Genomic DNA, 27,930 nt, shown 5'->3' on the forward strand with positions numbered 1-27,930 from the left:
TCAGATTGCTCTCGCGCGAACTCGCTTAACTTCGAAGTTCGATGGAATCCGAAGCCAGTGAGCTCCCAAAAGGCCTCGTACTAGGTAGAGATGAGAATATACATATAAGGTTTACATGATTCACTCTCCTGGGCGATGTAGAATGTTACAATCCACCCCCCTTAATGGTCTGACGCTGTCGTCGGCACACTTCGGACTAGGTATTGGTTCTGATACTAAATTGTCACATCCTGACCCGGGGTCCACCACATCCCGAACTTGACTTCGTCGTAGCACGATATTGTCCACTTTGGGCCCCGACCACGCCCTCACAATTTTGTTTCTGGAAACTCACACGAGAACTTCTTAGTGAGTCACCCATCTTGAGATTACTCTCGAGCAAACTCACTTAACTTTGGAGTTCCGATAAAACCCGCAGCCAGTGACCTCTAAAAAAACCTCATACTAAGTAGAGATGAGAATATACATATAAGGCTTACAGGATTCACTTCCCTGGGCAATGTGAGCTGTTACATCATTTAATGAACTTTTCAAATGGCAAGTATACCCCCACATATTTTAAAAATTACAATTTTTGCCCCTATATTGTCTTTGACAATTATTATATCACATTAAATACTAAATCATTTTTAGTCGTTTAACATATTTAAAGCAATTTATATAAAAGTTTACCAAATACTTTTATTAAAAGCACTTTTACTAAAAAAATGTTTACCAAACACATAACAACTTTATTTTACAGTTATTTATTCTCACAGCACAACATAAAGCCCTTAAATAGAAGTGGATCTCAAACAAGGATTAAAAATACAGAGAACTTTATCTTGTAGGTTATGAGCCCAATCTTCTTTATATCGTGAAATAATAAAAAAACAATAATATTATTCATACTATGTTTTTATACCACATTTTCATACCATTTTAGATGGCATTTGATGTGGACATCCACATCATTTGAATTAATCATATTTTTAAATTTAGTTCATTATTTAATAAACTAATAATTAAAAAAAACTAGTTAATTAAATGATGATTGTGATATACGAGGAGTCTTTCTCCTTCATTTCCTTAGATTTTGCAAATTTTTCAAATGATGTGACTGTCCACATCAGATGCCACCTAAGACAGTATATAAATGTAGTATAAAAACATGGTATGAATAACATTACTCATAAAATAATTACCAAAAGTTAACTCTAATACTTGTATATTTATGGGTGCTTGGGTGTGTCACAGCCCGTTCCAAAATATTACATTCGTGGCTGTGAATGGACGAAATTGCCCTTAAGAAATACTAAGTATGTGAAGCTCAAGTTGATAATTATCTAGGTTCCTAAGTTTTGAAAATAAAATGAAATTTAATAAGGATGGAACTTAGATTTTTAGGTTAAAATTTTGTGGTTTAGAGTTGGGGATTGGAAAAGGACCACGTGGGATCCCGATTCCTTATTTCCCTCCCCATTTCCCGTATACTGTCCTTCATACTCTCTTTCTCTTCCTCAGACCTCACTCTCTCTCTCTCACCCTCTCGAACACACGGGCAACCATCAAAACCACCTAAAACTATTACCAACGCCGGATTTAAAACCACCATTGCACTCCTGAGGACTCCACGATCACGTAGGTACCAGTTTAAGGTAAGTTTCACTTCGAAAACCCTAGTTTCTAAAGTTGCCGTGAATGTGTACTGTTCATGAGCTTTGAATTGGTTGATTTTTAGGACAATCCAAGCTCATAGTGAGCTTAGTGAGGTCCCAAGGAAGCTCGGAGTGCTTCGTTGGAAGGATTTGGACGTCGGGATCACGAGGGTTAAGTTTGGCCGGTTTTGCTTGGATTTTCCGGTGAGATTTAGTTGTTTTTGAAGCTTAAAAGTAGTATATTGTGATTCTACATGTTGAGGGCTTTAAATTGATATATTATACGAAGAAAATGGTTGAGAAACGAAGGAGAACGAAGCATTTGAAAATTCCCCAGTTTTCCGGCCACCGGAAAAACCAGTCCGGCGAACCCGCGAGGAAGAAGGTGCGCGTGGGCGCGCGTGGACCCGTGCCTTCCTTGGCGCGTGGGGGCGCGTGCTACAGTAAAAAATTATTTTAAAAATATGTCGACGTCCGTGACGTCGAGTAGATCACTGTGGTATATTCATATAACCAAATTGAGCACCGTATGAGAAAGTTATTAAGGATTGTTGGTTAGGTGTTCGAATAACGTTTTATAGTTTTCGCATTAGGTGAAAATGTGAATTGATGATCCGACCGTTGGATCGTTACTAAACTTTGATACGTTGTAATACGTAATATTTGAGGATTATTGGAACTTACGGATTGGGAATCCGAGTTACGGATCTTCCGGAATTGGAATTGTAAGTCCATAATATAAAATGTTAACCGTCACTTAGTTTTGGAAATTGACGGAGATCCGACCGTTGGATGGTAATGAAATTTTAGGATGTTGTCCTAGAGGTATATTGTGGACCTCTGGAAGTTATGGATTTAAAATATGAGTGGCAGATCTTCCGGATCGAACTACGTAGTGACGTATTTTATATAAGTTATATATTCTATCGATATGAATTCTGAGGTTGGAATTTATTATTGTTTTAGGCGCCGATCGTCATGACGCCTTGGCGTATTGTGCTAGGGAGTTGTAGGGCGAACTCCAGGTGAGTGGGCAGTTTTGTTTTCCGTATATATATATACTTGACGTTTCCCAGAAATTGAATTGAAATGAAAATATGTTTAAAATGAAATGCATATGAGTTATGTGGAAAAACGGGAAGTGAAATACCATGCATAGAATTGATATGAAAAGTATATAGAAATGTGAGTTGAAATGCCATGCATGAATTAATATATGATGCATATGTATGAATTGGTGCGGTGGACGCACAGGTAAGAATTGATTTATGATGCATATGTATGAAATGGTGCGGTGGACGCACATGTGAGTATTTAATTACTGTTATGATGATGATGATATATATTGAGCTCAAATCCTGCATCATGGTTTAGTGCTTATAGTTTTCACCGCATCGCACGCTCGCCTTGGATCCAAGTAGATGCTAGTCGTACAGTCCACGCGGAGTGGGTACGACAGGCCAGTCGCGAGAGTGTTAGTGAGATTCCGACTGGTGTGTGACCTTAGATTATGTGCACAGATGATTTATGAGAAGCACTAGAGCGTAACTTGTGTGCAGAAGGCCGGACGGGTCACAGAGGTGACTCCGGTAGAGTGATAGTGATAGATTTTGAGCTCTAGGTTCAACCGTACAGGGCTATTAGAGGGCCTCCGGTTGATTACTTTCTTGCACCTGATATGATTATTGTTGATGCATCCATACTTAACTGTTGAATTAGACATGGCATGGCATGATTGATAAAGAAAAAATGTTGAGTTAATGAATTAAAGTATTGAGAATATATATGTATAATTATATTTTACATTTCTGGGAAAGTATACAGGTTTTACGGAGAGGGGTTACAACGTTTTGAGAAATGTTTGGATTTGGAAAAGAATTGTTTTACTGACCCACTCAATTTTGGTTTTGCGCCCCTCCAGGTTCAGGAATCACAAAGGTGTGGTGACTACGAGGAATTCGACGGTGTTCTGACAGATTGGACAAAATTAGGACTCACCTTCGGGTGTATCAATTTAAATTGTATCTTAAAGCTTCTGTACTGTGCAAATGGTTACGTCACTCTCACGTGACGGCCAGCATGCCCTCCTTCGGGACGGGGTGTGTCAGGGTGAGTCCAAATTATAACAGTAAATGTAATTCTATTTATTTTATTTTTTTAGGTTTTTAGTCAGTAAGAATTTGCTTTGCTCACCACACCTGCTAGGTTAGGTGGTGAACGGTTTCACCCTCTTAAATGTTATGCCTGAAGTTAGAGGTTTTAAGTCTGATTCTTGTTAAAGGCGAATTTGAACCACATAATTATTTAGTCATTGTGAAGCTAAATTCATTCCCTCCTTTTTTGTATAAACAATAACATTTCTTTAAAAATAAATAAACCCGCCTATCAGACTTGTATCCGCAGATATTTTCCTGCTATCCTCATATTCGTATTTAAAGATCATAGGGTTAAATGGACAAAAATCGTATTCAGAGATCTAAGAATGTTGAATGTATGGTGGAATTCATTGCAATCCAAATGCAATTTGGATTATTGTTTATGGGAGTAAGCCCAATATTTGTACAGAGTACATGAAACCAAAAAAGTGATTATGCCATTTTACCACAATGACGAAAATCATCATCTCTGTTCACCACAGTGCGAATTTTCTGTAAATTCTCTCTCTTTTTTTTTTTTTTCTAACAACCAACAATTTAATCCATTAATATCATTATTCGGTTTAAAAAAAAATGCATCATAAGAATCATTTGTGAAATTAATTATAACAAAAAATTATAATCGATTATTATCGTGACGATGAACAAGATTGGTGGGAACGAGAATACAACTACCTGCAGCCCATAAGTATAAAACCTTAAATTAAACAATAAACATTAAAAAATAAGGAATTTTAACGAAAAGCTCTCGGTACTGTTCACTTTAATGAAAAATCACATTTTTATACTTAAAAAGTCAATCATGGTATTATTCATTTTACCCTTTATTTTATTTTTATTGTTAAAGCTCAAAAATTTTAAATTATTTTCATTAATTTTCTTTAAAAAATAAGTAAGGTTTAACATTGAATTTGGATATATTCTTGGGAAAAAGGCATGGCGGGCATGCGACGCATCCCAGGTTCTATGATTTTGAAGCCACCTTTAAGGCCACCACCCAAAGGGGGTCAAACATGGGCACTTCATATTCTTCGTGCTATCATTCCACCACACTCTCAACTCACTCCCTCCTCCTCTCACACCCCAAAGCCTCTGCCTTTCATCCATCCAGATTCCCAAATCCCAGTTTCAAATTCCATTCCACAAACCAAATCCCCCAGACCCATCTGAGGATCATGTCCCAGAAACCCTCACAGGTTTTGGGTGGGAAAGTTGAAGTTGGGGAGACCCAGGAGGGAGTTTCCAAAGGACCCATGATTGATTTTCATGGGATTGATGAGGGGCTGGTGGAGAAGATGGTGTATGATGCTCTTGTTTGGAGCTCCCTTCATGGGCTGCTTGTGGGTGACAAGTCTGTTCAGGTTTGTGGGTGTTCTTGCTCTCCTGAATCTTTGTCTGGTTTTGAACGGATTGGAACAAAAAAAAAAAAAAACTATGAAAAATTGAAGGTTTTCTGTCTTAGTTTTAGTTTTAAATTGTCTGAGAAGTGTTTAGCTTGTTGAAAAATGGAAATTTTGATCAGCATGTATTGTAGAAAATTGGATTCAGATATCTGAGAATTCAATTTAGTTTGTTTATTTACTTTTAATTTTTTTTTTCTGGAATTTATATTTGTTTTTTGTAGTTGTGTATGCAAAAGAACTCTTAGTTTTTTTTATCAAATTTAAAAGCTTTTAGTTGCCACAAGCTATGGGAAACTTTTAATCTGCATTAATTATGTGAAGGTATAACTTAAAGCCTTATATTTGATGTTGATATTGAATGCTGTAAATTACAGAGATCAGGAAAAGTACCTGGTGTAGGCATGGTACATGCACCGTTTGCTTTACTTCCGATGCCGTTTCCAGAATGCCATTGGAAGCAAGCATATGAGTTAGCCCCCATATTTAATGAACTTGTCGATCGAGTGAGTTTGGATGCAAAGTTTCTGCAGGATTCACTGTCCAGGTACTTTTGCTCATACCTTTTAGATTAAGCGTGTGATTTGGAAAATGAGCAAGCTGACAGTTTAGCTTAAATGAACCTAGGAATAGTCGGAAAGCCTGTTTGATTGACTTTGGTTTGTCGCATAAGAATGTGGGTTAGTGCAGCCAAACCCTTTTGTGTGTCTCCCCAGCTCGGGAGAAACTTGGCCCTAACAACCTTAGTTTGAACTTTAACAATTGTGTATGGGGATAAGTGAGAAAATCAACTTACATGACGGTTGTAGTGTTTATCTATTGGCTCAAGAGATTAGAGCTTATTCCTGATTTAAGATAATCATAATCTTCACATCGCAGAACGAAGAAAGTGGATGCTTTCACATGTAGACTTCTAGATATTCATTCCAAGATGCTAGAGATTAACAAAAAAGAGGTAAAACTATATAACAATATAGCATGTGGACATCAATTATTGTGAGAGGAGAACTTTATTTTCTTAGAATGAGTTGAATGTCTCTAAACTTTTTTTAATCACTGAAACAGGACATACGCTTGGGTTTACATCGCTCAGATTATATGCTTGATGAAGAAACTAAACTACTCCTTCAAATAGAGATGAACACAATTTCAGCTTCATTTCCGGGACTTGGTTGTCTTGTCAGCGACCTTCACAGGTTAACTTATAACTAATTGGATATTTTGCTAATAACTTGTATTCAGTGGTTTGTTTATGAATTTCTGACTAGTCAATGTAATGCTAGGTTCAACTAATGAAATTTTTCCTGTATATGTGGTTGTGTGTGTATCTGTTAATATTCTCATATTTCCAATGCCAAAAGATTAAGCCCAAGATTACCAATTATTTACAATTAGCCTCTCATTTTCCAGGAGCTTACTTAATCACTATGGAGAATCTCTTGGATTAGATTCCAAAAGAGTTCCTAATAATCCTGCAGCCACTAAGTTTGTAGAGGCTTTGGCTAAAGCTTGGATTGAATACAATAACCCCAGGTTAGAACTGAAACAATATTTCATTTGTTTCCTTCTGCGGCTGCTATACTCAGTGAAGCGATTAAGGGAGCATTTAACTCAACATATACGTACAGGGCTGTAATCCTGCTCGTGGTTCAGCCTGAAGAGCGGAACATGTATGACCAACACTGGCTTTCTGCTCTGTTGAAAGAAAGATATCCTTTTTAACTCTAAACAAGCTTTCAAGTTGGAGAAAGTGGTATTTCTCGGAAGATATATAATTATCCAATATATGCTTATATCTTTGATAATAAACTAGTTAACAGAACTCATGAATAATGTTCCTTAACTGTATAACACACATAATGTATCAACTCTTCGGAGAACGTTGGCCGAAATTGATGCAGAGGGGAAGCTTCAACCAGATGGAACACTCGTTGTGTATGTACCCTTCTAGATTTGTGGATCTAGCATGTTATATCTGTGATTTTGATGTCTAAAAAAGCTTCGAACTTGCAGGGGTGGCCAAGAAGTTGCAATTGTTTATTTCAGAGTTGGGTATGCACCAATCAATTATCCTTCTGAATCAGTAAGCAAGTCTTACACTTTCCTGCTACTCAAATACTAATTCTGTTTCAAGAATAATGGAACATTCTTCCTTTTAGTTGTGAACATCTGTTGTTCATTAGCAGAAAATGTAGTTACTTATCCACAATAAGGGTACAAAGTAGATGACCAAATTTCTAATCCGTAGAAAGTACATGACCAAATTTCTAATCCGTAGTCATATGTATTTATCCAATGTCTGTTCGGGGATGAATTTGGTTGGCTAATCCTGCATTTTATTTATTTTTTGGTATGTAAGGGCACAGCGACCACGTCTGCTTGCTTGTGTCTTTATTTTATCTAAACCTGAATTGAATAATTTCTATGCATCTATCTTGGCCGTGTAAAACTTGTAATTGCCATTACGGCTCTTTGTTGCTTTGAAAATATGCTTAAGATAGTACTTAACGCGTTACTCATAAAAGGAAAATGATACTTCAATTTCCTAATATAACCTCAGAATATGATGATATGGCTTTTAATACCATGTTCCTCAATTTATAGGAGTGGAGAGCAAGGCTTCTTATGGAGCAGTCATCTGCCATCAAGTGCCCCTCAATTTCTTATCACTTGGTCGGGACCAAAAAGATTCAACAAGAACTTGCAAAGCCTAATGTTCTTGAGAGGTATTGCTGGATCAAAACTCCATCCATTTTTTTCCTCGGCATTGTATGAATCATAATTTTAGGGAAGAATGGTTACCATTGTTACAACCAGTAACGTCATATCTTTCTATCATCTTCATGTGAGCAGGTTCCTTGATGATAAAGAAGACATTGCAAAATTGCGGAAATGCTTTGCAGGATTGTGGAGTTTGGATGACTCGGATATTGTCAAAAGGGCAATAGAGAGCCCTGGGTTATTTGTTATGAAGCCCCAAAGAGAAGGCGGAGGTAAATGGTTTAAACTTTGCTGTGCTGTTGTTGTAATGACAAGTGTTATTAACGAGTCATTGTTACACTTCAGGGAACAACATCTACGGCAATGATGTAAGGGAAGCCCTCACAAAATTGCAGAAGAAAGGATCAGAAGCAGATGCTGCTTATATCCTAATGCAGAGGATATTCCCTACCGCTTCTCACACATTCTTGATGCGCGAGGGTGTATGTTATAAAGATGATACCATATCTGAGCTGGGGGTATACGGTGCTTACTTAAGGTATACGACTTTTATGACTAAATCTTCGGGTTTCTGTTGTTTCCTTTTTTTCCTTCTCTTTATTTGCACGGGTACAATCCACTTCTGTTGGCATTGTTTATACTGTGCGAATAACAGCTGTACCAAAGCGTGGAATCATAGTGCCACATTTTTCATTGATGCAGGAACAAAGATAAAGTGATCTTGAACGACCAATGCGGCTACCTGATGCGGACAAAGATTTCGTCAGCGGATGAAGGTGGAGTTGCAGCTGGATTTGCAGTCTTAGATAGTTTATATCTAACCTGAAGATGCCAGCTTCCTAGGTATGCTTAAATGGGTTAATTGTAGAGCCAAACAGTTGGTGATCGATTTATTTACTCATACAAAACATATTCGCCACAATATTCAAGATATTACTGAGATCTAACAAGCGAAAGAACGCTTTTGCATATTTTTTTGCATTTTTCTCTTCAATTGTATACGAAGTGCATTTTTTCGCAATTATTTTTGCACTTTTGTGTACAATTTCTTCTTGCCACGACTTTCTTAATGGCATTCAAAATTTTGGATATGATGGATAATATGAATTCATTCTCAAAACGATGAAACGTTAGTAGAAAATTCGTATCCACAACTAACGAAAAAGATTATACGAAAATTTCATGATGACTGCATTCAAGAGTATGCTCTTTTATCGCTCCACCCGAGCTCCCGAGCTCGTTTCTCCCAAACTTCCGAAAGCCTAAGCTCTTCTGCAAGTTCTGCTTCTGCCCTCTCCCTTGCTTCTTCACAAGTTTCCACTCCTACATTACATTTTTCTGCCTCCTTTTGGAAGAGTGAAGAGACTTTCCTAACTCCCATTAACGCTGCATCGGCCCGTTGCAGGGTTTCGTTGGCTACGGTTTGCTGCAAACTTAGCTCTTCCGACATCAAGGCGATGATGTCCTTCTCCATCTCCTCTTTCATTTCTGGTTCATGTTTTCCGCAGTCTGCAATACAGTAGAAGATATGACATTGACAATGTTCTTCGTCTGAAACACGAGAGAAAGTTACCTACAACGATGATGCTACTGTGACGACATTACACGCCAATCATGTACTTTTATGAGTTTTCACTTTACCAAGTGACAACGGTAATTGACTCTAGATACGATCACAGTGGCATCACGGATAACTAAATTTTCACACAAATGGATGCATGACTATGACAGGTTGTTAAACTGACCTGAAATTGAGCTATTGATAATATCTGGTGAAGTAAGAAATGAAAACAAGGGTTAATATATGAAATATTTCCAAAATAAATTCCAATATAATCAAGAAAATCAGTGTAAATCTATAGTGTTCCAGTGTAATATTTAGTGATGACTGAACTTGCGTGTTTTAATCTAAACATTTCAATCTAACCATTCATGAAACAATTTATCACATACACCAGTGTACCGTAGAACGACTCGATTTCAAGACTACTTTACAATTTGCTCTGCAAAACCAAATCGAGTGACATTATGTGTTCTACTAAAAATAGGAACATTTCTACATTCGGGAAGTGAATCTCACCTACAGGTGCGGAAGCGAAATCCGTTGAACAATCACAAGGACATTGCGGACACGAACTGTGCTCCTTAAAGCTCCAGTACAACGTTGGACGTACGACAGCGTACCCGACCAGGCACAAACCTACTAACACAAAAACCAGCCTCAGAACACCATTACTGCAAATCCCATGTTCTGTCGGATGAGCCATCAGTTTCCAAAAACAAAACCCTTGGTTTGATTCTGAAAATGTAGGTTGCCCAAGATCAGATATCAAAAACCCATTCGAGGATTTCAATAAAGCTTCGACCTTTAATTGCTGGCGTCTGGGAATGTGTGCAAAACTTGGACAATATCCAATCAAAGATGCCCACTTTTGTTTCAGGTGGAATTTCGATCTCTGTGGGTGTGTGAAAGACAACCTCTGCTTTTTTGCCGAAATCAATGAGACCCAGATCCCGGTAAAGTGTAAAGCAGTACTGTGATCTGTTGGATTTAGAGAGAGAGAGAGAGAGAGAGAGAGAGAGAGGGAAGAGACTGTTTACGAGTTTGGGTTAAATAAGAATGCTGCTTTACTCTTTAGACCAACTTCTGGGTTAAAAGTCAAATTACCTTTCAAAATTTCCTCCCAAACCCAATCCAATCCAAGGGGAAATTTTGGGCTAAATGCTAAACCAAGGTCAAATTTCGTCCAAAAGTTAGCTCAGAAATTGGAATTTAAAATTTTCAATATTTATCGGAATTAAATTTTTTTTTTTAAATTAAAATGTTTATAGAATTAATTTACGATAGTCTACATATTTATTTATTTATTTAAAATTAAATTTAACAAAAAAAATAACCTAAGTTCATTCTTTAATAATCCAAGGCTAAAATTTCAGGCCAAAACGGTTGGAGTAGAAAAACTGTTTCTATACTAAAAGCTAAATTTTCCGGACTAAAATATTTGACTTTTAGCTCAACCATTGGAGATGGTCTTAATGAGTGTTTGGTTGAAAAAAGGATACCTATGTTTTGTGAAATATTGAATGCAGTTTGGCCAATTTTGATAGATCACGTGTGACTCTTACCCACGGATATTCTCGTATGTAACCGAATATATTTCGCTTATTATTATCTCTCTTATCACATGACATCCTATATTAGTATATTTCTCATCACGTAACATATTAGTATCTTCTTCATTACGTGACACGTGTTACATGAACAAAAAAACACTGAGGGAGCACGCCAAGCTGCAATGGGGGCGAGCACGCCAAATTGGGAACGAATATCACTTTCGTGTCACATAAAAAGAGAGAAATACTAATGCAGAGACGAGCACACCGTGTACAAATATGTGCTTCATTTCATTTGTTTTGTTCAAATAGACGATATTCTAAATTACTTGTGCAACAGGACGAGCACACCGCAAACAAACATGTACTTCACTTTCCATACACTTTGAGCATGCCATTGCTTGTGCTAGTTTTGTACCTGAATTTTCTGTATTGTAAATTGTAATTTCGCAGTTCAATGCAATTAAAAGATACACCAAATAAAATATCTGTTTTACAAAGAAATCAGAGTAATTTCCTATGCATAAACTGATGTTGCTAATTTCTACTTCCAACATTCAAGAGGTACTACGAATATACAACAATTAAGTACCAAGGTCAAATCAAAAGAATTCCCAACCCATATGCTAAAATAATCAGTTTGGTTCAAGAACTGCAATTCGTTTGCGGAATTTTTTCATCAGTTTCATGCCAGATCTCGTCACTGTCTCCGCTATCTTCTTCCGGCTCAGCTAGTTTGTCGAAAAAAGCATCGAGGTACCAGGGGCAACGTTCATTCCAGTCGCCCCTGTTGGCTTGGGCTCGCCACTTTTGGTCGGCTATCATTTCGGGTGATAGACCCCATTCTTGCAGTTCTTCCTCGGTGTGATGAATTGCTAAGCTGTACTCTCCACCCTTTCCTAATTGCATCACTCGAAATTCACAATTCCCAAGGTTGTTTAGGTGCTCGAATTGCTCGACTGTCCACTTGAACCACTTCATGAGGAAGACGCGTGACGTTAGCCCATGTGATATGATTACGAGATTAAGGTCGTGGCAAGGGTCATGGCGAAGCCTGTTCATGTCTATGTCCCTCCACAAGGATTCAAGAAAACCTGCAATCATCTGTCTCATTAGACAACACGAAATATGTAACACCAAACCCTTTATGCAGCAATCAAATGCACAGATACACACATTTTCAGCGTACAGGAATTTCAAAACCTCCATATATTCATCTCATCACGAAGAGAGATTTCAAACTGACAGTACAATTCAAAAGATGCATATGAGTGGAACCCAGTTCCATAAATTTAACATGTACAAAATTCTTTAGGATTCGTGTCTGGTTCATATAGTTGCACAGTGTTAGCATTGTTTATGTTGCGGTTCAATTAAATTGGACTTCAATTTACAGCTCTTGTCCTCCTCTATTTTTAAATCATGAATCATTTTCTCTTCAAAAACCTCTCATTTGCAAAACAATACTTTAATCATCATCATTTTTAACAAAAGCGATATTCTAAACTACTCAAACTACAAGGAGGGGTGTTCGAACTAAGGTGCAAGGGGGCCGGCACACAGCTAGCCAATTTGCCTAACCACACATGCATACTTCAACCATCATTTGGCATTTGCCCGATACCATTCTCTAAGCAAAAGCATTCAATCATAATATACACCTCCAAACGGAAACCCAGAATTCAGATAGCACCTAACTCTCTTTCTAAATGCAAACATAGGTTAGTCAAAGTTGGCCGCGGCAATGTGCCCACCTCTTAGCACCTAAGTTCGAATCCTCCAAACCCGCAGTTTAAAATATCGCCTTGTCAAAGTTCAAACATTTATTTTAGATTCCATCACAAACCTTACTCTTACTTCTAGAGTAGAACTCAAAATCCAATTTTAGCTACATGTTTCCCCAAATTCCAAACCACCAAACAACAAAGGCAAACTTAAAGTTTTGAACTTTACTACAACAACAACAAAGCCTTTTCCTGTGAGATCGGCTATATGAATCCTAGAACGTCATTGCGCTAAGATCTGTCTCATCTTGGGTTACTTCCAAAATGCTCAATAAACAAAACCCAAAACCAAAACGTAAGAAAAGAACCAAAAAGAACAAGAGAAACGTACTCGAAACGCGATCGTAGACGTCGGCGGCGGACTCCCCCTCCGGAAACCGGTAGAAGAACCGGCCGAACCGCTCCCTGGTCTCCTTAATGGCCTTCATCCGCTCCTGCACTTGGAAGTTCCCGAAATCCTGCTCCCGTATCCGGCACTCCTCGCGGACCCCGATCACACGTTTCCTGGAGAAGGACCGTCCGATCTGGCTGAGCGTGGAGCGCGTCCGCTCGTAAGGGGAGACGTAGAAGCAGACGCTCCAGTTGGGGCTGTCAGCGCCGGCGGCGTCGGAGACGACGCGGTGGATCTCGGCGCCGGCGAGCTGGGCCTGGGCCAGGCCTTCTTGGGTGAGTGGGATTTTGTTGTCGGGGGTGATGGTGTAGGCGGCGGTGTCGAGATTCCCTTGAGACTCGCCGTGCCGCATTAGGATTATCCGCTTCGGTAGAACTTGCTGTAATCTGCTCTTGCAGTTTTGTTGCTGCATTTTAAGATCTCTCTCTCTCTCTCTCTAACTATCTCAATCTTAATCTCTCTATAAGATCTTCAGTGTAGAAAATAAAATTGAAAAATCAGAAATTCAAACGATGAAGTGTGACAACGTTGGCATCTGGTTTTTCACTTCCATAATTTATAGACTCTTTCCAGTGCTTTTTACATTACTGGCATCTGACTCTTTCTAATATTCTTTTTTCACTACACGATTTTTTCTTCCCTCTTTTGTCAGTACACGTTCTTTACTTGTTTACAGTAGAAAAATTAATCTGTTTGTCACGCAAAAAAAAAACTATTATGTTAAAACGTGTTGTGTGGAATACGAGCCTGAATTGTATTCAATCTTTGATCCATCTTTTGATGGTTCAAAATTGTCTGCAAGATGAAATCAATAATCTATTAGGAAAAAAAAGAAAATTTAATGAAAAACTTCTGGTACTGTTCATTTTAACGAAAAATCACATTTTTACATTAAAAAGTCAATCATAGTACTATTCACTTTACCTTTTATTTTGTTCTTATGGTTAAAACTCAAAGTTTTCATACCCTTTTCATTAGTTTTCCTAAAATAAAAACTAACTCAAAAATGAAAAACTTATAACGAACAAAGTCACACAAACAACTATACAACTCACATCCACTAGTAAGTATTGTCCTTGAATAGAATTTGTCTTCATTCATTCTGCTCTACACAAAGTGATGCACATATATTACGCTTAATCACCAACCCTCATCCACATTCCATTGTGTTCCTCCTACATATCTAATAAGGGATGTGCTATCCACACACCCTATTTTATTTCTCACACACCTTTTGTTAATTTTTATTTGTTGATCTTCTTCAATTCATCCGATCCGACAGTTAAAAATTAGAGGGGTGTGTGAGAAGTAAAAAAGAATGTGTGGATATCACACCCCTCTAATAAACCGATGCTAGACTGCTTACCGTGGCTGACCTAAACCTAAGGTTCCATATAACTGGAGAATCCGGATCCTCTCTTGAAAATCTGTGAATCGTGTCCGTTTATTGTACATCAAGCAATCATAAATCATTTTAATTTTTTTTATTTAATATTGAACATAAATAGTACCTGACGAAAACTAACCGCGCGATATGCAATGAACGAATATGGTTCAAGGATTCCCGAGATCTTCACAAAGAGGATCCGAAAATGATCTAGACAGATAATTGGAAACCACCAAATCCGCAAAGCAAGCCTACACCTTAAATCGTAACAACTAGGGGCATATGGAAATAGGGACGGTCCTAGGACCAACCGAGTCCAGAAAATATGTATGTGAAGTTCTTTTGAGGGCCCTCCGAATGTTTGGTACATGTCCTCTTTTGCCTATTAAATATTTTATGTAATGCATATTAAGCATATCCCGACATGTTGCGTTAACATCACCCAATATGTTGCATCAACAACATGTCATTTCTATACCACTCATCAGATTACTACATCATATGCTGATATCTGTTGACATGTGCACAACAAGTTCACCAAGTGAATAAACTGATTTGTTTTTTTGTGCACTTCGCGCTCTGTTCCTATTTAAAAAATTGTATTTAACACTATGACCCCGAAGATTCAAATCTTGTATCCGCCTAGTAACAACGTGAGCAAATGGATGTATTTTTTTTTGTTTTTTTTTTTTAGAGGTTTGTAGTTTGTGAAGCAGCCCCTGATGATGGCTCAACTCTTTTTTTGTATATATTTTTGGTAAGCAAGTTGATAGTGCATGACCAGCCCTAGTGGAAGGGGAATAATAATAATAATACCAATGCGGCATACGACTTTAAATCTAAAAAAGTTTGAAGCAAGAATTCTTCCACACTTTGAAATTTTGAGATATGACCAGAAACATTGTAGGTTGTATACATATCCTTCCACACGTCTAAGTTTTTCTTGTAAATGTTTACCATACAACATATCCTTCCACACGTCTAAGTTTTTCATGTAAATGTTTACTTTATCAATGGATGTATGATTGTCTAATGTTTGTATTAACTAACCCAAAACGTATTAGAAGGAGAATGACTTACATATATATATATCTATTCAGATATTAAGATAACAAGCTAACATCTTGAAAATCTTAAATAATCTCTGATGTCGGATAAATTTTAAGATGTGAGTCGATCCACTATTAACACCTCACATTTTTTTTATTTGGCACGTAGGAGGGCATAAGACCATCTCCAACCCTTGGGCTAAAAGCCAAATTTTTTAGCCCGGAAAATTTAGCTTTTAGCCCAGAAACATCTTTTCTGCTCCAACCCTTCTACCCTAAAATTTTAGCCCGGAATTATTAAAGAATGAAATTAGCCTAAATTTTTTTCTTAAATCAATTTTTTTTTTAAAAATAAATATGTAGATTATTGTAAATTAATTTTATGAACATTTTAATCTAAAAAAATTTAAATTCCGATAAACATTTCGCATTTAGCCCGGGGGGAAAGCTGGGGGGTATTTGGCCCAGAAATAGCATTTGGCATTTAGCCTAAAATTTTAGCATGGATTGGAGAGTGTTTGGGGGGTAATTTGGCTTTTAGCCCAGGGTTGGAGATGGTCTAACGTGAGGATTACATTTGATCTAATAAAAAAAGAAAATTAAAAAAAAATGAAAAACATACTTGGGGATCACAAAATTATTTTGTTCATTCATAAAAGGAAAAGAAATGTTTATCTTGTAAATTATGGTGACCCACTTCTTCGGGTCCAGATCCAACACAATACCCAGCCCAGATCCGACGGCGACGAATAAAAGAAGGAAATGGAAAATAAGGATGGAGACGCGGGGAATCGAACCCCGTGCCTCTCGCATGCGAAGCGAGCGCTCTACCATATGAGCTACGTCCCCGTTGTTGTGCCTTGGATTAATTAAAAGTCTTCTACTTATTCTGTTATATATAAGCGCTTCCAAAGAAACCGAATTTGGTTTACTCCATCTCCAGTGATGAAGTGTGATTAATAATAAGGAAAACTAATGAAAATGGCTTGAAAACTTTGAGTTTTAATGATAAGGACAGAATAAAGGGTAAAGTGAATAGTACCAGGATTGATTTTTTAGTGTAAAAATGTGGTTTTTCGTTAAAGTGAACAGTACCGGGTGCTTTTCGTTAAAGTTCCCTTAATAATAATCATATTCTAAAAATCTCCGGCCAGGCTGTCCGTCGTCCCAATTTATCCCAAAGCATTTGAAAATTAAGAAAGAGCATCTAGACATGCTTAGACATCCGCCTAGTCACTTGCCTAGGTCGCAACTCGTTTAAACAGAAAATAGATAACTTTCATTTTGCATGTTATTTTTTTTTCAATAAATTGTAAGAAACTTGTTCAATACTTAGATGAAACACACATTATATGCTTGTTCCCCATGTTTTCATTATGTTTCAATACTTTATAATGTATACGTCATTCTATTTTGTAGTTTATGATGAATTATATATATTTTTAAGTATAAGCAGACACTTATTTATACAATATATAATAAATTTACTTAAATCCGCCTAGGCCCCCTAGACCCTACCTAGCAGCCTAAGCGTTAAGCCCTAGCCCGCCGCCCGACTAGCGCTTAGCGTCATTTAAAACTTAGATATTTATTTGTTGTTAATTATTGTTTACCTGACCACTTCCACACAACATTACTGAATTGACATTCTTTATGGCGGTGTTATGATTAGTTGGTATAAAGACGATGAGGTTACATCACAAAACTAATCTGCAATATGAGAAATAGATCAACTACTTATAAGGACATGCACTGTAGATCAACAAAAGGAAGTGACATGGAGCATGCGTGACTGTTGGGTTTCACAAGTGAGATAACCTGCTTTGATACTGTAAAAATATGACTACTTGAATTGATATGATTCAGTGTATACAATAAATATATATTTGAGATAACGGTCAATACTCCTGTATTTTTCATCCACAAACTCAATAAATTTAATCTTAGTCATTGATCTCGTTGTCGCTTAAAAGTTATCTATTGGGTGAGTAGTGAGCATTATTTAAAAGGAAATGATATTTTGATTTTCATTAACTAAAGAAAATGATTTATACACAAAGCTAAAACATAATTAAGCTGTAAATAATCAAAGAATTAAGCAGACTAATTACAACAGTTTTGACTAAAAAACAAAGTATTGACTTTATACATCTCTAATATTAATATAGGAGTAATTAGGTTTTCATCCTTATTTTTACTACTCTATTGATTAAAACCTTATTACTTATCAATTTTTGATCAAGGTCCTTTGTATTAATAATATCATTAATTATTTCAATAATAAAATATTTTTTATTTATAAATATATTCATTTAATATTAAAAATGTTACAATTAGTATATTTATATTTATGGCTAAATTTTTTATCATATATTTTTATTTTTAGTTTGTACCCATTTTTAATTTGCAACCCTTTTTTAATTTGTACCAATTTTCCTTTCAATTTTAATTTGTACCCATATATTAATTTCTTTTTGTGCCCATATTTTTTAAAGTTTTGTTTGTATTGTACCCATATTTTTTTATTTATTTGTACCCATTTTTATTTTTGCTAAATGTACCCATTTTGAAGAATGTACCCATGTTTTGATACAATAATTTTTTGGTTATTTTTTATGAATGTACCCATGTTTACACACACACACACACAATAGTATATTTATATTTTAATATTTTTAATCCCACAAATTATGTTTTTTATTTAAAATCTCATTAATATAAACAACTATAAATTTTAATTTTTAATTTAAAAAATATAGTAACGTACATAGAAATAAATTATCAATTAATTTTAGGGACTTAGATCAAAAATTGAAAACCAACAAAGTTTCAGTCAAAGATTGTTCATAACTAGGGACCGCATCCAAAGTCTCCCATTAATATATCTAAGCTCTAACTGGCTGGGCTCTAGATAACTCCAAGTGAGTTGAGTCATGAGTTACGTTTTTACTTCCGATATTAACTTTCTTTTTAGTAGATTTATGAGCCTTTGTTCATCCATAAAATTACTAAATTCTTTATCAGAAGAAAAGTCGACCAGAATAAAAATGGAGCAATTGACCCAAAAAGAAGAGAAATGGCTGGTTTGGTATTGCTGTGTTGTGAGAATAAGCTCATTTTGCTACTTCACGTTTTTTGTTTTTTTTTTCATCAAAAAATATGAAAATAAGTTGTTTTTAAGTGTTTATCAAATACCTTTTTGAGCTCAGCTTTTTTTATACTCACTTTTTATAAAAGTATCTCAATACCAAACCAGTACAAAAAGCAAGACACGAAGTAGGGAAAATATTAAAATGACAAAATTAATAAATGCGATATGCTTAATAATCATATTGAGATGGTTAGGAGTTATTGTTATGGTAGGGTTGCCACAAACGTCGATATGTCCGAGTGGTTAAGGAGACAGACTTGAAATCTGTTGGGCTTCGCCCGCGCAGGTTCGAACCCTGCTGTCGACGAAATTATTATTTTCCACTTTCGGCACCTTGAACTTTTTATTTTGTTTTGTTTTTATGAATAATACATCAATTCCGTTGGGAAATGACATGTATATTAAGGCCTCGTTTGGCAGCTCGGACTGTACTGACTATTTCTGTCGGATAGGATAATTAGTCACCGGATAGTACTGACTAAATTAGTCGGGCGTTTGGTGCAGTATCGGACTAATGACCGTATTATTTATACTGTGTTTGATATTATACCGGATGAATCAAACTTAAAATAAAAATATAAATTAAATTAAATTTAAAAAAAAAACTGAAATCACAGCCCCCCCCCCCCAAACAAACTCCCTCCCTCCCTCTCTCTCTCCCTTCTTTTTCTTCGTGTGCTCCCCTCAACCAAACTCCACCACAAAGGCAGCAACAAGAAACCCAGCAAAACCCACCTTCCAAATTTGATTTAACACTCCATTGGATAAAACAATTTATAAAACAATTGATGATTCAAGAAAATAGGAAAATAAAATAAAATTTACTAGTGAATTTCATCCTTGGATCTGCTCTCCAGACCTTCCTGCAGCCAAACCAGCACACGAACCTAGTATGCATGATATTATGAATTCACCAAAAAGACAAGAAGTTGGAAAAATCTCCTAACCCATTTCTTCAACTGGGTTTGAATTTGCAACATACCCAACTCAGGGCGCACAAGCAAAAAAATAACATACAGATCAAATTTTATTTTTTTTAGATTTGAAAACTGAAAACCCTAAAATTTTAATTAAAACACAAATTTGCAATCAATTGAAAAAAAAAATTGGAAGAAAAGTAAGAGGAGGAGGGCAGAACAGTGAGAGAAGAAGAAGAAAAATTGCAAAAGGGCGGAACATAGAAGTAGGAGGAGGAAAAGAACCTGGGAAAAATTGCAAGAAATATTGTAGGAAGGCGGAACAGAGAAGAGGAGGAGGAGAAGTTGCAGAAGGGCGAAACATAGAAGTAGGAGGAGGAGAAGAACCTGGGAAAAATTGCAAGAAATATTGTAGGAGGGCGGAACAGAGAAGAGGAGGAGGAGAAGTTGCAGAAGGGCGAAAAAAAAATTGGAAGAAAAGTAAGAGGAGGAGGGCAGAACAGTGAGAGAAGAAGAAGAAAAATTGCAAGAGGGCGGAACAGAGAAGTAGGAGGAGGAGAAGAACCTGGGAAAAATTGCAAGAAATATTGTAGGAGGGCGGAACAGAGAAGAGGAGGAGGAGAAGTTGCAGAAGGGCGAAACAGAGAAGGAGGAGGAGGAGGAGAACCTGGGAAAAATTGTAGGAAAAATTGAAAGAAATATTGCAGGAGAGCAGAACAGAGAAAGAGGAGGAGAAGTTGTAGGAGGGCAGAACAGAGAAGGAGGAGGAGGAGAAGTTGCAAGCGATGCGAGATGGAGAGAGCAAACGATTCGGGACGAAAGTGATGAGGACGAAGAGAGCGAGAAAGGCGTGCTTTCTACCCGACTAAATAATACCGTTGTTTTGGGCGGTATAACTAAGCGGGTATCAGCCGAATATAAGGGGTGGGCCCGGATTGTTTAATCCGGTGGTTATCTAATACGAACGGACACCAAACACCGTACTCCGTATTATTAATCCTATCCGGTGTCCTATCCGATGTACCAAACACGGCCTAAGGGTACAAGTTAGCAATACAGTTAGTATTTGGTTAGAGTTGTTAGGTTTTCTAGTATAAAAATATAGTGTAATTTTCATTTCTTTAAGTCAATATACAAGTCTCATATTTCTCTATCTAAATTCTCTCTAGTTCATTTTTCTCAATTACTCTTTCCTCTCCATTTCCTCTTCATTTCTCAAATATTTCAATGTAGTTAACTACAGTAGAAAAAATGTTTATCTCGCCAGTTGCAACATCTGAATAAGAAAACTTGGTGATACTGAGAATTAATTTGTATAAGGTCACAAAATATTTTCACATATGGTGCTCTATCGTAGTGATAAAAATCAATTATGTATATGCACTTTGGTGCATATTTGATCCCTACCAATTTTTTTTCCCTTAACAACTAACAGTTTAAGCTTTTTGTGTTTTAGGGAGTATCAACACTAGAGATGAAAATTGTTTCTTCATCTTAGTAGATGATCTATGAATGATGTACTAAAATATAGATGGTTCAGATTGTGAAAATACATTTCGAAGTAGACCCGACAAAATGGATATCAAAATGTGTGTTAAAAAACGTGTTTGTTCCCGAATCCTAAACTCTCTTTATATCATCATATATGAAAAGGATAAGCATACACCATTATTCTCCTCCCACATGTGTATCCTTGTATGATACTTGTTTCATTTTATTTATTCAATTTGATGATCAAAATAGAAAAGTATGCACGAACAACTAAAAAAATGTGTGAAAATCAACTCTCATGTATATCCTAGTCCTTCCTGGCTAATATATAAGTTATATATGTACAGAGCAGCCCAATAATTGTGGTTTGTGAGTGGAACAACACATATGAAAATGTAGCTTTCAACCATACACACATTGTCAAATAAGAAAGATATATGCAAACTCTAATAAGATATTTGTTTTTGTATTTATACATTAATGAATATGAGTTAAACCATGCAAAAGTATTAAAGATCGATGATTATTATAGTATTACAACTGTTGATGCACAAAATCGGCGAGGACTTTAGTACAACAGAAAGTGTTAAGTTTGTGACCTTCGCTAGATTGCTCCGGTCACTAGTGTGGATAAGTAAGTAAATGGATAGGGACAGGGAAGCAAACACAAGATGTACGTGCTTCACCAAAATTGGCTACGTCCACGGAGTAGAGGAGTTCTCATTAATTGTGAAGGGTTTACACAAGTACATAGGTTCAAGCTCTCATTTAGTGAGTACTAGTGAGTGATTTAGTACAAATGACATTAGGAAATATTGTGAGAGAATGATTTCTATTTACAGAAGAGAGTTTCTAGTTTCATTCTAACATTGACAAATGTCGTGTTGTGATTGGCTTCTGATGTTGACACATGTCGCGCTATGATTGGCTTCTGATGTCGACACGTGTCGCGCTGTAATTGGCCTCCTGGTTGGAGAGAAACTTTTTTGGATCCTTGACGGTATAACGTTGATCGGTGCTCAGTAATTTCGGAATTGGTCAAGTATGGTAAAAACAACAACATACTTACTTTGTGAGTTATTATTGTTAGGAATCATTAATAAGCATGTGTAAAATGTGCCGTTAGTACGTGTACATGAGTGAGCTAATTTGTTTTTCATACTACATCTTATGTTTGAAGCCTTGAACACATGACCAACGAAGGCTTAAAGCTTGTTTAAAGCATGCTACAACATAAATGAAATCTATTCCATAATCAGTTAAATATGCTGTAACAAATTAAGAACGGTATAATAAATTAGATAACTTATAACTTAAATTGTAAATGTATTGTTCGTTTGATAACCATTTTGATTTTGATTTAATCTTTGCGTTAGGGATAGAGAGATACGTTGGAGAAATAAGACAGATAAAATAACGAAGAAAATATAGTTCAAGAGATGCAGAAGAAATACACAAATAAATCATGGAAACTAAAAATCAAAAGTCTCTGTAAGTTACTTTCGAAATTTTACTTTTTCTCTTTCATCTTTGTTTCTCCCTCTTCGTCTTACCTCTTTCTCCAATATAATTTCTTAATATTTTAAAAACAAAAAATAAAAAACAAAATCCGCAAATAAAATGATCATCTAACGAACATACATATTTCAACAATTAGATATATACTAATATATATACGTGTCTTAGGGTGCTGTGATCATATTGTAGCTGGCAAATGACCTTTTTTTGTTGGTCGAAGTCTTCCCTAATGGTAGCACTCAACAACATACACCCCAGAAAACCCTAACCCTTTTAATTTTGTCCCTTTATTTATTTATTTATTTTTTGTCCTTAATCTGTACGTCACCTCGCAACATGTCCCTCTCAATCCATTTTTCTAGTTGACTAGTGGTGATAACAATATTATCTCAAGCTCATCTTATATAGTAAGAACAATCAACTCAAAACATTCTAACCTATATTTATTAAAACCATGAGTAAGATCAAAATCTAATTTTAGTCCCTAATACATTAATAACCTCATTTATTAATTATATTTTGATTTTTTTAATTATTTATCTTTTTCTTTCTAATTTTTAATGTATTAATTTTATTTCATAATAATTTTTATTTTCATTTCATTCATTGTAATATATTTTGTTGTGAACATTTAGATAAACTAATTTTTGTTATACAATATATTTTGATGTACTTTATCTTCTTCATTTAGGTATATTAAATGCATTATAATACATTTCGGTGCATACATTTAGGTACACACATTTCGGTACATAAATTTCGATACAAACATTTAGGTACATTAATTCAATATAATACATTTTCGGTACTAACATTTCAGTGCATACATTTTGGTACATACATTTAGGTACATTAATTTAATATTAATACATTTCGGTGCATATATTTAGGTACATACATTTCGGTACTAACATTTAAATATATTAGTTCAATATAATATATTTCGGTACTAACATTTAGGTTCATTAATTGAGTCTTTCAAGTTTAAAGAATGTTAAATAAAATTAATAAATTAAAAAACTCTTTTTTGGTCAAAAAATAAATTACAATTTGTGTATTAATAAATTTAAATATTTAATGGGAGACACTAAATAAGATGCACATTAATTATTTTGAATTAAGGGTACATTAGGGACTAAAATCAATATTTAATCTAACACCAGATTTTTTTTTAAAAGTTTTAATCTTCTTGAGGGATTAAAGTTCAAAAACCCCCCTATATAAATGACTTATGCATATCTTAACTTCAACAAGAATCCCATGAAGCTCGCGAGACTATAAAAGTTACCATGGCGACGAAAATTCTCCAAGACATATAATATTTCGCATCTCATAATGACTGATGACGGAATAATAGTTTGTTGGGATCCAAATTGAAGGGACGACTTCAAGCCAACAAATCTTTCTACTTTGCAATGGTTGAGAATATTAATTAAAAAATATAATATTAATTAAAAAAATATAACAAAGACAAATCATTTGCCGAATAATGTTAAACTTTCATCGGTATAGTTTTCGTCTGATAATATTGAATTTTGTTGGGAGAAATAACCTTTTTTGTCAAATACCGGGTTCACCTTGGAGAAGTTTTGTCACGAAAAAAACTCTTTTTTGCAGTGTACGTAGCATTGTTTAGTGGGTAATTCTCACTTTACTACTTTGAAGTATCAAAGTTTTTAAACTTTCATAGATAAGTTTTTTTCTTGATTTGTTAGGCTTTCCGTCAGAACCTCCATTAACGCATGACGTGACGTCCACGTGGATAATGACTGAATGCCAAGTGTCAATATGACCCCACATGGATATTAAAAAATTCAAACAATAAAAAAAATTGAGTTTAAAATGAGAATTACCCTTGTTTAGTTTATAACTAGCTAGCCAATCAAAATTAACACGTATGCAATATGTTACCAAAGTTTACACGATCGACTAGTATTAGAGTGCATGCTGCATAATAACATGCATAATATTGTGGCCTAGTTGATTCTTTTGTGTTTGTTAGCCCTCTAATCCTCTAAAAATTAATATTTTAATGAACAACGCATAGCCATATTTCTTACCATCTCCAACCGAGGGCCAAAGGGTTATAGGGCTCGTTTTAGCCCTATCACAAAAAACCATCTCCAATCGAGGACCAAAAGGCCAAACAAATTAAATGTAATATAATTAAATATTTAAAATAAATTGTGAAAGGAACATGTTTATGAAAGGAATTACAACTACACCCATTATAATTGTCCCACATCAACCGTGGGAGATGAATGAGCAAGGAAACATGCTTATAAAATGAAGTAACCTTGACCAAGGTCCAAAAAATCTAAACCCATAATTAAATATTTTTTAGAAAATTTTGGCCTACCAAAAAAAAAAAGGAAAACTAATGAAAAGGGCTTGAAAACTTTGAGTTTTAATGATAAGGACAAAATAAAGGGTAAAATGAATAGTACCAGGATTGATTTTTTAGTGTAAAAATGTGGTTTTTCGTTAAAGTGAACAGTACCGGATGCTTTTCGTTAAAGTTCAAAAAAAAAGGTAAATAAAATAAAATAAATATGATGTCATCATGAAGTCAGCATGTGACCCGGCCTGGGGTTGGCTGATTTAGACCAGCCGGTTGGTCCTTTGGCCCTTTTTGTCCAATGGGGCCTATAAGCCATTTGGCTTGATCCTCGGTTGAAGACGATTTTCGAATTATTTTCGGCCCTCTAACTTTTTGAACCATTTGGTTGGAGATGATCTTATTTCCTGCCTTCCGGGTCTGCGTTTTCAGAGCCCTTCATCTGCAGAGCCTGCCTGCTGTCAACAGCATAGATTCCTCACCGTCTTCACATTAAATTGGCAGAAAACTTCTGAGACACGTCAACCATGCAATTTATTTTACATTTACACTCACAATACACCGACCGCGAAGCATCCATAAGATAAAATACACCGACCGTGAAGCATACATGACCTAGCTTCCTAATTACTAAATTCCCTCTCTACCATTAACTTTGACAAACAATAGGAAATCTACAAAAAAAAAAATTCATCTAAACTTCGAATGAACTGATTCAATCTTGGTGTAGAGGGAAAAGTAAACTGCTTTAACCAGCTTGGTTAAGCCATTTTCCCACTCTACCATTAAATGATTAAGTTGAACCCTTAAACCCTAATTGCTAGGAAACGGTGCCCTAATTAACTACACGTACACACTTGCCTCCTTCTCAACGCTGACACTTGAACATCATGCCATGTTTTCCTGATTTTCTAGCCAAGTGATGAGCTCATGCTATCATCACCTGGTTGTCACGCAATGCTGCTGCTGGCTCCACACAGGCAAGTTGCCGTGGTGGTTGTGGTGGTGGTGGTGGTGATGGACATGGTGGCGGTTCACCAGATTTTGACACCGGCGAAACCCTTCTCCTCCTACCTTCAGCTTCCACTCACCAACACTCTCCTCCTCTTTCTCCTCATTAATTATTTCCTCCTCCTCATCATTAAATTCTTCTTCTTCTTCTTCTATGCGTTCTAATATTGGTTCTTCCTCTTCTTGGATGTGAGGTTCGTGGCTAATAAGATGCAATCTCAACCGTCCACCTTCACGATAAGCTCTCAAAATCTCAGGCCTATAAATCCTCACCTCCGTAAGCTCCAACCTCCCATCTTTCCTCTCAGGCCTCAGATAATACCTTGGATGTCCATTTTGATTCAATGATGAAAGCGGGGGAGGAAACTTCATGGGCTCCACTCTCCTCTCCCCCATCTTCGTCCATTTCGGGGCTCTCTTAATCGAGTGCCTCATCATCCTCAAACATGCATCCTCCTCGATACCATCTTGATCATTCTCATCAACTTTCTCATGAACATGGCTAATTCTTTCAACGATCTGATGATCGTCCACCAGCCTCTCGTCCGAGCTTTCAAACCCTAGACTTTCCGTGCACGACATCAAGCCGTCCACACCACCTCCTATGTTGTCTATGAACCCAAACCCACCTGGATCTCTCTTTGTTCCAAATTCAAACACCACCGGTGACAAAGCTGGCGGTGACGAGTCTGATGACGAGGAGGAGAAGGAGGAGGAGGAGGAGGCGGAGGAGGAGGATGATGATGATTTGATGGATGAAGATTCCAAAACAAGGGGTTGGCTTTTCATGCGATCGTTATCGGTTGCGGCGACCAATCCTAGTAACCCTCCTCCTCCTGATCCTGTAGAACTTAAAGGCCAAATGTAACGGTGGCATTTTAATGGGAGCTTTTCATGAGCATCAACGGAGGTGGTTTTTGTTGTTGCTGTTGTGGGGGTAGTATCTGTGGTGAGGCCAAGGATAGAGTGAGGGGTGATCTTTCTACAAAAGCTAATCATCATAATTGGATTTAATACAATTACAAAATTACTAAACTTATTATGTTTATATAGATTCAGTAGAGAAATGAATAGAAGGGTGAGGAGGAGGAGAGGAGAGTTGTAGTACATAGAAGAGAAAGACGAATGCAAGAAATAGGGTTTGGTTTTGTGATTTGTAAAGGAAAAATGGGGAGGAAGGAGAGGAGTGCGAATGGTATTAGTAATATAGACCTCTCGCCAAAGATAGGGCAACCAAAATGCATGATGAGAGAGAGAGGAGAGAGAGAGTAGTCGGTGGTACTAGTGGGAAGAATGGTGACGAGAGTGCCAGCGTGACAAAAGAAAAAGAAAAAAAAAGAAAGAAAGGAAAAGGTGGTGTTCGAAAAGAAAGAAAGGAAAAGGTAGTGTTCGAAAAGAAAGAAAAATTATATGAGCTGTAGTGAAAGAGAGGAGAGCAAAGTATGCCGGGTCCCACGTAAGATGGCCTCAGACTTCGCTCACATCTGCCATTATCTTCCACCAGTCTTCATAACGCAATCCTCATCACTATCTTCTCTTCACAATTACTTGTTTTTCTCTCCCTTTTTCCTTCGTTTTTGGTTATAGTTTATTTCGTTTTATACCAGTGATATTCTGCATTGTCATTGGTATCAATATTCCACCGTAAATTTTGCTTGTAAAAGAGGATCAGCCGGTGGTTTCATCACTGTAATCTACTATTTCAAGGGCTAGGAAAATTCACAGAGGCTTTTTAGCCTCCCCTGACCACCATCGTGTAATTCATCAGTGCCATAAATATTTCATTGTATAATTGAAAATAATCAAAATAGTTTACTTTATTTATTATTTAAATATAATTTTATAATATTTATCTAATTTATAGA

The 27,930-nt window shown here is 36.3% G+C and overlaps 4 protein-coding genes, 1 long non-coding RNA gene and 2 other non-coding genes across 8 annotated transcripts; 3 read left to right on the forward strand and 4 right to left on the reverse strand.

Annotated features, from left to right (window-relative positions):
• The first annotated feature begins 1,487 nt into the window (after positions 1–1,487).
• Positions 1,488–3,049, forward strand: LOC126619083 (uncharacterized). Its single transcript, XR_007621942.1, has 2 exons — positions 1,488–1,637; positions 1,721–3,049. It is a non-coding gene; the product is annotated as an uncharacterized LOC126619083 (long non-coding RNA).
• Positions 3,050–4,731: 1,682 nt separating this feature from the next.
• Positions 4,732–8,938, forward strand: LOC126619078 (glutathione synthetase, chloroplastic). The gene is made up of 12 exons (XM_050287343.1): positions 4,732–5,154; positions 5,571–5,740; positions 6,073–6,148; positions 6,259–6,389; positions 6,604–6,726; positions 6,822–6,902; positions 7,048–7,128; positions 7,207–7,276; positions 7,798–7,919; positions 8,047–8,186; positions 8,260–8,452; positions 8,617–8,938. The coding sequence occupies exons 1-12, from the start codon at positions 4,807–4,809 to the stop codon at positions 8,738–8,740; spliced, it is 1,659 nt and encodes a 552-aa protein (XP_050143300.1). The 5' UTR covers positions 4,732–4,806; the 3' UTR covers positions 8,741–8,938.
• A 58-nt stretch (positions 8,939–8,996) lies between these two features.
• Positions 8,997–10,545, reverse strand: LOC126619082 (uncharacterized). Of its 2 annotated transcripts, XM_050287348.1 has the most exons (3): positions 9,995–10,545; positions 9,660–9,683; positions 8,997–9,423 (listed from the first exon to the last, which is right to left on the reverse strand). In XM_050287348.1, exons 1-3 carry the CDS (start codon positions 10,179–10,181, stop codon positions 9,110–9,112), a joined length of 525 nt encoding a protein of 174 aa, XP_050143305.1. In that variant the 5' UTR covers positions 10,182–10,545; the 3' UTR covers positions 8,997–9,109. The 2 variants fall into 2 exon arrangements, with proteins under 2 accessions (XP_050143305.1, XP_050143307.1); XM_050287350.1 differs by lacking the exon at positions 9,660–9,683.
• An 893-nt stretch (positions 10,546–11,438) lies between these two features.
• Positions 11,439–13,776, reverse strand: LOC126619079 (phosphoglycerate mutase-like protein AT74). The gene is made up of 2 exons (XM_050287344.1): positions 13,144–13,776; positions 11,439–12,122 (listed from the first exon to the last, which is right to left on the reverse strand). Exons 1-2 carry the CDS (start codon positions 13,613–13,615, stop codon positions 11,674–11,676), a joined length of 921 nt encoding a protein of 306 aa, XP_050143301.1. The 5' UTR covers positions 13,616–13,776; the 3' UTR covers positions 11,439–11,673.
• Positions 13,777–16,415: 2,639 nt separating this feature from the next.
• On the reverse strand, positions 16,416–16,488 carry TRNAA-CGC (transfer RNA alanine (anticodon CGC)). Its single transcript has one exon. It is a non-coding gene; the product is annotated as a tRNA-Ala (tRNA).
• A 2,527-nt stretch (positions 16,489–19,015) lies between these two features.
• Positions 19,016–19,097, forward strand: TRNAS-UGA (transfer RNA serine (anticodon UGA)). The gene has a single exon. It is a non-coding gene; the product is annotated as a tRNA-Ser (tRNA).
• A 6,466-nt stretch (positions 19,098–25,563) lies between these two features.
• LOC126619986 (protein FANTASTIC FOUR 3-like) lies at positions 25,564–27,370 on the reverse strand. Its single transcript, XM_050288442.1, has one exon. The coding sequence runs from the start codon at positions 27,173–27,175 to the stop codon at positions 25,994–25,996; it is 1,182 nt and encodes a 393-aa protein (XP_050144399.1). The 5' UTR covers positions 27,176–27,370; the 3' UTR covers positions 25,564–25,993.
• Between the last annotated feature and the right edge of the window lie 560 nt (positions 27,371–27,930).

The sequence above is a fragment of the Malus sylvestris genome, chromosome 4 (genome assembly GCF_916048215.2).
Source record: "Malus sylvestris chromosome 4, drMalSylv7.2, whole genome shotgun sequence".
NCBI lineage: Eukaryota > Viridiplantae > Streptophyta > Magnoliopsida > Rosales > Rosaceae > Malus > Malus sylvestris.